Raw genomic sequence first — 11,091 nt, 5'->3', positions numbered from 1 at the left:
AAACCTATGTAGATTAGGTAATACAGTGCCAGACACACAGCAGGAACTCAATGTTTGCAGTTGTTAAGTGTCTCGTATGTATAGGATAGCCAGTAGAGCCATGGAAAGCACTTGTCATGCCTGAAGAGCAGCTCCCCCGGCCTGTGAATGAGCGGCATCTGCTGGTCATCCAAGGTGGTGCAGGATCCCGTATTTACAAAGGTCTGGCCAGGTCTACAAACTGGGCTGTATGTAGGGCATGACCAGTAGTCAGTTGTTCCACAAAGCATACTATAAACAGGCAAGATGAAATAGGAGTCATCACTTCTTTTTTTGAGAGAGAGAGAGAGAGAGAGAGAGGAAAAAAGGGAGGGGGAGAGGAATAGAGGGAGGGAGAGGTAGAGGGAGAGAAAGAGGCATCAACTCATTGTTCCACTTAGTTGTGCGCCTATCGATTGCTTCTCATGTGTGTCCTGATGGGGGCTCCAACCGGCACCCTAGGGATTGAGCCTACGACCTTGGGATCAAGCCAGTGACCTGACAAGCTCTATCCACTGCACCACCAGCCAGGGCCAGGGGTCATCACTTTTTTCTTTTTTAGAGACAGACAGGAAGGGAGATGAGAAGCATCAACCCGTAGTTGTGACACTTGCGTTTCATTGATTGCTTCTCACACATACCTTGACTGGGAGGCTCCAGCCGAGCCAGTGACCCCTTGATCAAACCAGCAACCTTGGGCCTCAAGCCTGTGACCATGGAGTCATGTCTATGATCCCACGCAGGAGTCATCACTTTAAACAAGAGTGTTTTTTATTTGTACAAAGCACTAATTTTCTCAACATTCTTCACTCATTTATCAACAAGTTTTTCACTGTATTAACTTAACAAATTAACAGTGTCAAACTACACTTCACTACCTGTCAACTGCCTTAGAGACAACCAAAAAAGTGCTTGGAGCACTAAATAAAAAGGTGAGGGGGAGAAGCCCAAGAAAGGTCAGCAGAGGTACTTTAGAAACAGTGAAAGGGGATGGTTGGGGAAGGGGGAATTAAAGTCCTGAGCACCATCCAATTTGCCTCAAGCTTCAGAGGTTTACCAAATCATTTTTAAAAGACGAGGTTAAGAAATCAGAGGAACGGGTACTTCAGAATGTTAAGCAGGTTACCCAAGTTCCTGGACTGGCAGAGCGAGAAAAGGAGGGAGAAAGTGGGGCTGGGGAGCAGAGCAGAGGCAGGAAGCGAGAAGCACAGGAGAAAGTTGAGCCTAGAGGAAATAAACTTTGGAACTTATCATGAACTGGAAGAATGAAAAGCCAGAGTCAGCGTCTTGGAAGAGAAAGCCTGGAATTTTATACCATCCAGGAGGTGACAATCGATTCTAAAGCTGTACAGTGGCAGGCAGTGAGGTGCATTTAAGACTAAACCATGTGAGCCGGTGCTTAACTAATTCCACTCTAACTGAGGATTTAAGAGCATATGTGCCCACAGTACATCCACCACAACAGGCCAATTGCTTATAGGCAATAATCAAGCCAAGCGAGTCAGTAGAAACTAAGTGAAGCTAATGTTACCGTCAAGTGAAGAGGCCACAAATTTCATTGCTCTGTCACAGCCTTTTAGTGGTTTCCTAAAACTAAGCCATTCGGACCACTTGTAAAAAGCTAGTATTGCCAAATACTGCATAAACAGGCTGACTATGATCCAAGCCCCAATTTTATTCCTGAGCCTTCATGCCTCCTGTGATCTGGAATACAGCAGGTGGCATGGAAGTTACTATTTTTGGTGGGGGTGGAAGGGAACTGGAATCAAAAGCTGCCTGATCACATATCTAAGCAAATGAGATCAAACTGTCTCATCCGTTCAGAATCCCTCTTGCCAAAAAGTCATAACCCTCCGACTGATTGAGCAAAACAGGATTCTGCTACTCAGATGCTCTGAGTTTGGGAAGCACTGGTTTTTGATATTTCCAGCCAGTTTCCATTTCGATCGTCTCAGGTTCTTCTGCTTAAGACTGCTCTGCCCAGTAGGAAAAGGCTTCGTATAAACGTATACCATCTTTCAGGGTGGCATACCCCTTGCAAGGGGCCAGTCTCCTCCCCCTTTTCAGTTGTCCACTTCCTCCTCTTCATTCTGTTCTTCTTCTTCCAGCCTTTCCTCGTCTTCATCATTGTCCTCATCTCTACCCTTGTCCTGCTCTTCTGAATCTGTTTTTCTGTCTCTGTCCTTCTTCTTCTGCTCTGAAGCCTCCTTCTTGCCTTTCTGCTCCCTCCTGTATGCTGTAAGGAGAAGGAGAGGGTCAGAAGGCAGGGCTGCACTGCGCGGGGCTGCAGCAGCGCGCTTCTTTCTCGGTGTCACTGAGAAAGCCGAGGCACAGAAGGAAAAATGACCTGGCCAGCATTACAAAACCCATCTCCGGTGGTGCTAACGGGACTGTTTCTGAGTCACATCCAATACTTGCTTACTGGACACTTAAAGGGGACCCAAGCTGAACATCTACTTGGCTGAGAAAAGAAAGGGGCCATTACCTTCTAGAGCTTCCTTTAACGGGGCAACGAACCGCTGGAACTCCATCTCCTCCATGGCCGAGAGCACATCACTGGCATTCAGCGTCTTGCGTTTCCCTTTCATCGCGAAGTTGTTGGCACTGAAACAAGAAAAGATTTGGGGCCGTCAGAAAAGCAGCATCCCGAGGTGGAATGGGGAAGCCCATGTCTTAGGTACGGGAATTATTGGGACAAGGTAAACTACCCGTCTTCCCTATACAAAAGGGCTAAAGCAAGGTTGCTCTGTTGCTTTATTTGCGTCAGAACTTGCAAGAACTAGATCAGGGCTACGAGCCTCCAGGAGTTGAGACCCAGTCACCGGGGCCTGTGGGCTCCAAGCCCACACTCGCTAGACCTCCCTGGGGCCAGTCCCGGCTGGGCTCTGGCTCGCTCTGCCCGCCTCACCAGGACGTGGCGTACAGCACGAAGACGCTGGCGGCGCGGGAGATGGCGCTCCGGGCCTCCTTGGAGATGTTGACACCATCCGGGAGCTGTGAGAAGAGCGGGGGGTGAGCCAAGCTGCCGCCGGCCCAGGTCCTGCTTCCCTCACGGCCCGCTCGTCCGCCCCTGGCCCTTCCGCCAGCCTAGCTGCTCACCGCCTCCTTGATGATCCTGGTGATAACGGCATTGGGCAGGTTGAGGTCCTCGGGCCTCTCCGCCATCGCAGCCACCAGGGCCGGACCCCGGCCTCGGGCCTCCTCTTCACACAACTACAGAGTCCGGACTTCCCGCGTCGCCACGGTCTGACCCAACAGGCTTCCGTCCCACCCCGCGTTGCCCACTGTGTCCCATACTGCCTCGCGCGCTACAACCTCCTTCTCCCGGCAGCCCCGCCTCTGCTTCAGGTTGCCGGTGCAGCCGAACGTCCCCTGCCGCTATGGTCTCGGTACGCTGGGGGTTCCGTCCGGCCCCACCGACACCCGTTGTCCCTTCCCAAGCTCGTTTGTCTGCTTTACGCCACCACCACATCTGGAGCTCTCTCACCAAATGAAGTTGGGCTCACTAGGGCTTCCGTTCCTTCCCCATAGTGCTGTGCGCTGCTGCCTAGCGACGGCGCAGCCTGGCGCGTTATTGGAGGGGGGACGACGCGGCGAGGACTGAGACGGTGGGCGGGGTTCCTTTGGGCGGAGGCGGGGCCTGGCGGAGGGGCCGTAGACCTCCACACCGCCCCGCCGGGAGCCGGGTTTTTCCAGTGGGCGTGGGCTTCTGAACCATGTGCGGTCGGCTTTGATTCCAAGGAACCGCGGCCCTCGGTAGCCTGATTCTTCCACTTCCCTTTTCCAGAACGAAGCGGGGAACCTTTTTTTTCTACTCTTACAGGAGCTGATATCCATCCTTAATATTTACATTCCTCCCAATTTGGTAATAATAGTATTAAAAATACCTGTTACCTAGAATTTTCAAACGCAGATTACTTTGTGCGAGCACAGCACTGATGCTGGCAGCATAGAAATGGGCATGACTAGACGTCGAGGCTCAATTCGGGATGGTCAGATAAAGAAAGGGCGACAAACCGGTTGTAAGACTAATGCAACATCACATTGTCATTGAAAAACCCTGTTAAAATTTTTTGTTGTTGTATTTTTCCGAAGCTGGAAATGGGGAGGCAGTCAGACAGACTCCCGCATGTGCTCGACCGGGATCCACCCGGCATGCCCACCAGGGGGCGATGCTCTGCCCATCTGGGGTGTTGCTCTGTTGCAACCAGAGCCATTCTAGCGCCTGAGGCAGAGGCCATAGAGCCATCCTCAGTGCCCGGGCCAACTTTGCTCCAATGGAGCCTCGGCTGCGGGAGGGGAAGAGAGAGACAGAGAGGAAGGAGAGTGGGAGGGGTGGAGAAGCAGATGGGCGCTTCTCCTGTGTGTCCTGGCCCGGAATTGAACCCGGGACTCCTGCACGCCAGGCTGACGCTCTACCACTGAGCCAAGCGGCCAGGGCCAAAAAAATTGTTTTTTAGTTTATGAAATTGTTCTTCAAATACCTGTTCCAGTCAGAAACTTACCATAGCTTAACAATGGCTTTTTAAGTTGTGTTATTTTCATATTATGCTCATAGACATTGCCCTCACTCCCACTGAGTATAATGATTTTTTTTTTTCTAGAAACATGTCTGGTCACCCTTTAGTTTTCCTGCTTCTGATAATGAGTACAGAGAAATATTTCTCTATTATGTGAAATCAACAACAATTAGAGGATAAATGCCAACTGAAATGGCTTCAATTAGAAACTGTAGGAGCTGGCCCTGGCTGGGGAGCTCAGTTGGTTAGAGTGTCACCCTCACACACCAGGTGGCAGGTTTGGTCCCCAGTCAAGGCACATCCAGGAAACCACCATTGAATGTATAAATAAGTGAAACAGTAAACCGATGTTTCCCTTTCTCTTTTTTTGGATTTTTATTTATTCATTATAGAGAAGAGAGAGAGAGAGAGAGAGAAGGGGGGAGGAGCAGGAAGCATTAACTCCCCTATTTGCGTTGACTAGGCAAGCGGGGATTTTGAACGGGTGACCTCAGGGTTCCAGGTCGATGCGCTATCCACTGCACCACCACAGGTCAGGCTTCTCTTTCTCTAAAATAGAAACTGTAGGGTCTGGTGGGAAAACTCTGCACTTGGATAGAACAGGCCTGATTTAAAGCTGTCTGGAGAAGCTCGGCTTCAGTCATTTGCTGTCCTACTGGACTTGGGCCCCTGTAGTGTCAGATATTTTGATCTCTAAAAAGAGCCAGAAATCTATGGACTATTTCCATTTAAAAATAATGGTTTAAAGTACAGGCTAAAAAGAACAAGTCATAGGCGAGGTGCAATCCTAGGCCAATATTTTGCTATCTTTGGTCTAAATTAAAAGTTCTTTTTAGTAGGGGACTTTTTTTTTTTTGTATTTTTCTGAAGTTAGAAGTGGGGAGGCAGTCAGACTCCTGCATGCGCTGAACCAGGATCCACCCGGCATGCCCACCAGGGGGTGATGCTCTGCCCATCTGGGCCATTGCTGCATTGCAACTTGAGCCATTCTATCTCCTGAGGCAGAGACCATGGAGCCATCCTCAGCACCCAGGCCAACTTTGCTCCAATGGAGCCTTGGCTGCGAGAAAGGAAGAGAGAGATAGAGGGGAATAAAAGGGGAAGGGTAGAGAAGCAGATGAGCGCTTCACCTGTGTGCCCTGACCGGGAGTCGAACCCAGGACTTCCACGGACTGGTCCACTCTACCACTGAGCCAACCGGCCAGGGCAGGACTTTTTTTTTTTTATTATGATTTTTCATGCTTATAACAGGTTCCTTCACATATTTATTTGGTAGTCAATAAATGTGTTGAATGAAATAAAGTAGAAATGGACACTGTCCTAATTACAAAGTTAGTATGGATCAGGTAGTAGTGATTGCATAAAACATTTCTAGAGAGAGAAAGATGATAGTATTTATTGAGCACCTATTATATTACCACATGTAAAAGTAGATTCTCTCACTTAATGCATCTACAACCCTTAGGGATTTCCCCTCCCCTAATTTATGTGAGGAAACAGGCTAAGAGAGGTTAAGTCACTTGCCCAAGACCATACAGACAATAAATTGCCAGCGGCCTCTGACACAATTGCAAGTCTACTGATTTGCTGTTTGAGCAAACCCATTAATTTCTGGTGCACATATTGCCTCCCTGTATGGAAATTGGAGCATATTGAAAAATGAAACATGTCGTCCAAAGTTTGTTATTTATTTATTTTTTTACAGGGACAGAGAGGTGATAGATAGGGACAGACAGATAGGAACAGAGAAAGATGAGAAGCATCAATCATCAGTTTTTTGTTGTGACACCTTAGTTGTTCATTGATTGCTTTCTCATATGTGCCTTGACTGCAGGCCTTCAGCAGACCGCGTAACCACTTGCTCGAGCCAGTGACCTTGGGTCCAAGCTGCTGAGCTTTGCTCAAACCAGATGAGCCCGCGCTCTAGCTGGCAACCTCGGGGTCTCGAACCTGGGTCTTCCTCATCCCAGTCCAACACTCTATCCACTGTGCCACCACCTGGTCAGGCTCTTCCAACGATTTGAGCCATTTAAAGCACTTCTGTAAATAGATTAGTTATACTTTGAAAACTTTTTGGAGATGGTGGTATCTTTTTCCTAATGATTAATAAAGGGGAAAAGGAAAGGATGCAGATATTTCTTCTGAACTATATGCCAGACCTTTTAATACCCGTTAGCTAATTATTTATATAATGACCCTGTGAAATAGGCTTATGCTCATTTTTAAAAAAACTTTTTAGTCGCTCATTGAACGAGGGGGCAGCTGTCCAGAAGAACGTCTTTGCCCGCAGTGCGTGCACTCCCGCCACCATGTCCAGGGGACCTGCAGTTGGCATTGATCTTGGCACCACCTACTCTTGCGTGGGTGTTTTCCAGCACAGAGAAGTGGAAATAATAGCCAATGACCAAGGAAACCGAACCACCCCAAGTTATGTAGCCTTTACTGACACCGAATGATTGATCGGTGATGCTGCAAAAAATCAAGTTGCAATGAATCTTACCAACACGGTTTTTGATGCCAAACGCTTCATTGGATGTAGATTTGATGATGCTGTTGTCCAATCTGATATGAAGCATTAGCCCTTCATGGTGGTGAATGATGCTGGCAGACCCAAGGTCCAAGTAGAATACAAGGGAGAGACAAAAGTTTCTATCCAGAAGACGTGTCATCGATGGTGTTGACAAAGATGAAGGAGATTGCAGAGGCCTACCTTGGAAAGACTGTATCCAATGCTGTCGTCACAGTACCCGCTTACTTCAATGACTCTCAGCGTCAGGCTACCAAAGATGCTGGAACCATTGCTGGTCTCAATGTACTTAGAATCATCAATGAGCCAACTGCTGCTGCTATTGCTTACGGCTTAGACAAAAAGGTGGGAGCTGAAAGGAACGTGCTGATCTTTGACTTAGGAAGTGGCACTTTCGATGTGTCAATTCTCACAATTGAAGATGGAATCTTTGAGGTCAAATCTACAGCTGGGGATAGCCACTTAGGTGGAGAAGACTTTGACAACCAAATGGTCAACCATTTTATCGCAGAGTTCAAGCGCAAGCATAAGAAGGACATCAGCGAGAACAAGAGGGCTGTCCGCAGCCTTCGTATTGCCTGCGAACGTGCTAAGCGCACTCTCTCTTCCAGCACCCAGGCCAGTATTGAGATTGATTCGCTCTATGAAGGAATCGACTTCTATACCTCTATCACCCGTGCTCGATTTGAAGAATTAAATGCCGACCTTTTCCGTGGCACCTTGGATCCTGTAGAGAAATCACTTCGAGATGCCAAGCTTGACAAGTCCCAAATCCATGATATTGTCCTGGTGGGTGGCTCTACCCATATCCCCAAGATTCAGAAACTCCTGCAGGACTTCTTCAATGGAAAAGAATTGAATAAGAGCATTGACCCTGATAGGGCTGTTGCTTATGGTGCAGCTCTCCAAGCAGCCATCCTCTCTGGAGACAAATCTGAAAATGTTCAAGATTTGCTGCTGTTGGATGTCACTCCTCTTTCCCTTGGCATTGAGACTGCTGGTGGAGTCATGACTGTCCTCATCAAGCGCAATACTACCATTCCTACCAAGCAGACACAGATCTTCACTACCTATTCTGACAACCAGCTTGGTGTGCTCATTCAGGTTTACGAAGGTGAACGTGCCATGACCAAAGATAACAACCTGCTTAGCAAGTTTGAACTCATGCCTCCTGCACCTCGTGGTGTTCCTCAGATTGAGGTCACTTTTGATATCAATGCCAATGGATCCTCAAGTCTCTGCTGTGGATAAGAGTACAGGGAAAGAGAACAAGATTACCATCACTGATGACAAAGGCCGTCTGAGCAAGGAAGACATTGAGCGGATGGGCCAGGAGGCCGAGAAGTACAAAGCTGAAGATGAGAAGCAGAGGGACAAGGTATCTTCCAAGAATTCACTTGAATCATATGCATTCAACATGAAAGCAACTATTGAAGGTGAAAAACTTCAAGGCAAGATCAATGACGATGACAAACAGAAGATTCTTGACAAGTGCAATGAAATAATCAACTGGCTTGATAAGAACCAGACTGCAGAAAAGGGAGAATTTGAACATCAGCAGAAAGAGTTGGAAAAAGTCTGCAACCCGATCATTACCAAGCGGTAGCAGAGTGCAGGAGGCACGCCAGGAGGAAGGCCTGGGGGCTTCCCTGGTGGTGAAGCCCCTCCACCTGGTGGTGCCTCCTCCGGGCCCACCACTGAAGAGGGTGATTAAGCCAACCTTGAGCATAGATTGCGTATTGTTCCACATAAAATATTTAAGGACCCAAATTTGTAGCAAATTTTATGGCAGTTTTAAAAAATTGAACTGCTGTATAGTTAAATAACTGGGCATTCTCAATACTTGAATACAGACTGTGTGCACAGGGAAAGGAAATAATGCACTTTATAAGCACTGTTATTGTAAAGTGGAAAATGCGATGTCTTAAATAAAACTATTTAAAATTGGCACCATAAAAAAACTCAAAAAACTTTTTAGTCTTTTTTTTTTTTTCTTTTAGGTGATAGGAGGGGAGATAGTGAGGCAGGCTCCCACATGCACCTGGGATCCACCTAGCAAACTCATTTGGGGCCAATACTCAAGTACTGTTATTTTTAGTGTCTGGGGCTATCCCGCTCTAATGGAGCTATTCTCAGTGCCTGGATCAGTCAAGCCACTGACGGCAGGAGGGGAAGAGGGAAGGAACAGAGGGAGAAGCAGATGGTTGCTTCTCCTGTGTGCCCTGACCGGGAATCAAACCCAGGACATCTATACGCTAGCCGAGGCTCTGTCCACTGAGCCAGGGCCGACTCATGCTCATTTTGCAGATGAGGAAGTTGAAACTCAGATGAACTAATCTTTATCTTTTTAATTTTTAATTTATTTATTTTTTATGACAGAGAGAGAGACAGAGAGAAGGACAGATAGGGACAGACAGGCAGGAAGGGAAAGAGATGAGAAGCATCAATTCTTCGTTGCGGCTCCTTAGTTGTTCATTGATTGCTTTCCCATATGTGCCCTGATCAGGGGACTACAGCAGAGTGAGTGACTCCTAGCTCAACTCAGTGACCGTGGGCTCAAGCCAGTGGCCTTTGGGCTCAAGCCAGCAACCATGGGGTCATGTCTATGACCCTGCGCTCAAGCTGGTGAGCCAGTGCTCAAGCCAGATGAGCCCACATTCTAGCCAGTGACCTCAAGAGTTTCAAACCTGAGTCCTCTGCATCCCAGTCCGACGCTCTATCTACTGCACCACTGCCTGTCAAGCTAAGCAATCTTTTAATGATGAATTAAGAGATCTTTTCTGTTTTATTTTCATTTTTTTCTTTTGAGAGAGAGAGAGAGGCAGAGAGACAGGAATGGAGAGAGAGAGAGAGAGAGAGAGAGATTGGAGAGAGAGAAATGAGGAGCATCAACTCGTAGTTGCATCACCTTAGTTGTTCAATGATTGCTTCTCATACGTGCCTTGACCAGGGGTGGGGTGCTCAAGCTGAGCCAGTGACTCCTTGCTCAAGCTAGTGACCTTTGAGTTCAAGCCAACGACTTTGGGATCATGATGATCCTGTGCTCAATCTGGTGACCCTGTGCTCAAGCTGGTGAGCCTGCACTCAAGCTAGATGAGCCCACTCTCAAGCCTTGGAATTTTGGACCTGGGACCTAGGTCAATGCTCTATCCACTGCACCACCACTGGTCAGGTTAGGAGAACTTCTTTTTTTTTTTTTTTTTTTTTTTTTTTTTTACAGAGACAGAGTCAGAGAGAGGGATAGACAGATAGGAACGGAGAGGTGAGAAACATCAATCATTAGTTTTTTGTTGCGACTCCTTAGTTGTTCATTGATTGCTTTCTCATATGTACCTTGACCGTGGGCTTTCAGCAGACTGAGTAACCCCTTGCTGGAGCCAGCGACCCTGGGTCAAAGCTGGTGAGCTTTTTGCTCAAGCCAGATGAGCCCGCGCTCAAGCTGGCGACCTCGGGGTCTCGAACCTGGGTCCTTCCACATCCCAGTCCAATGCTCTATCCACTGCGCCACCACCTGGTCAGGCAGGTTAGGAGAACTTCTGAAGTCAGTCTGCTCCCAAACTCTTGCCACTTTACTTCACACTGAGATGTTTTCATACTTGCTTGTTACCCGATTCTTTTTTTTTTTTTTTTTTTGTATTCTGAAGCTGGAAACGGGGATAGACAGTCAGACAGACTCCCGCATGCGCCCGACCGGGATCCACCTGGCACGCCCACCAGGGGCGACACTCTGCCCACCAGGGGGTGATGCTCTGCCCCTCCGGGGCGTCGCTCTGCCTCTACCAGAGCCACTCTAGTGCCTGGGGCAGAGGCCAAGGAGCCATCCCCAGTGCCTGGGCCATCTTTGCTCCAATGGAGCCTTGGCTGCGGGAGGGGAAGAGAGAGACAGAGAGGAAGGAGTGGGGATGGAGAAGCAAATGGGCGCTTCTCCTATGTGCCCTGGCCAGGAATCGAACCTGGGTCCCCTGCACGCCAGGCCGACGCTCTACTGCTGAGCCAACCAGCCAGGGCCTGTTACCTGATTCTTAA

General features: G+C 48.3%; 2 protein-coding genes across 3 annotated transcripts; one reads left to right on the top strand and one right to left on the bottom strand.

Moving 5' to 3' along the window:
• Nucleotides 1-318: 318 nt before the first annotated feature.
• On the bottom strand, nucleotides 319-3,544 carry POLE3 (DNA polymerase epsilon 3, accessory subunit). 2 transcript variants are annotated; one of them, XM_066256452.1, is made up of 4 exons: nucleotides 3,118-3,544; nucleotides 2,942-3,012; nucleotides 2,504-2,622; nucleotides 319-2,254 (listed from the first exon to the last, which is right to left on the bottom strand). In XM_066256452.1, the coding sequence occupies exons 1-4, from the start codon at nucleotides 3,181-3,183 to the stop codon at nucleotides 2,082-2,084; spliced, it is 429 nt and encodes a 142-aa protein (XP_066112549.1). In that variant the 5' UTR covers nucleotides 3,184-3,544; the 3' UTR covers nucleotides 319-2,081. The 2 variants fall into 2 exon arrangements, with proteins under 2 accessions (XP_066112549.1, XP_066112548.1); XM_066256451.1 differs by having other exon boundaries at nucleotides 2,927-3,012; nucleotides 3,118-3,536.
• A 3,242-nt stretch (nucleotides 3,545-6,786) lies between these two features.
• LOC136324093 (heat shock cognate 71 kDa protein-like) lies at nucleotides 6,787-9,013 on the top strand. Its single transcript, XM_066256450.1, is given in 3 exon segments — nucleotides 6,787-7,181; nucleotides 7,184-8,294; nucleotides 8,296-9,013. Coding segments are annotated over 3 exon segments (1,749 nt in total). The 5' UTR covers nucleotides 6,787-7,027; the 3' UTR covers nucleotides 8,780-9,013.
• Nucleotides 9,014-11,091: the final 2,078 nt, after the last annotated feature.

This window comes from Saccopteryx bilineata, chromosome 2, assembly GCF_036850765.1.
Source record: "Saccopteryx bilineata isolate mSacBil1 chromosome 2, mSacBil1_pri_phased_curated, whole genome shotgun sequence".
NCBI lineage: Eukaryota > Metazoa > Chordata > Mammalia > Chiroptera > Emballonuridae > Saccopteryx > Saccopteryx bilineata.
Note: the sequence above shows the minus strand (reverse complement) of the source record. Positions and strands in the feature narration are given on the sequence as shown.

What these genes read in the sequence shown, in the direction of transcription:
- POLE3 (XM_066256451.1), bottom strand. Translation starts at nt 3,183, where the DNA reads ATGGCGGAGAGGCCCGAGGACCTCAACCTGCCCAATGCCGTTATCACC. An exon ending in CCAGGATCATCAAGGAGGCG is followed by an intron (nt 3,013 to 3,117) that starts GTGAGCAGCTAG and finishes CTCTTCTCACAG; the next exon opens with CTCCCGGATGGTGTCAACAT. An exon ending in GTGCTGTACGCCACGTCCTG is followed by an intron (nt 2,623 to 2,926) that starts GTGAGGCGGGCA and finishes TTCTTGTTTCAG; the next exon opens with TGCCAACAACTTCGCGATGA.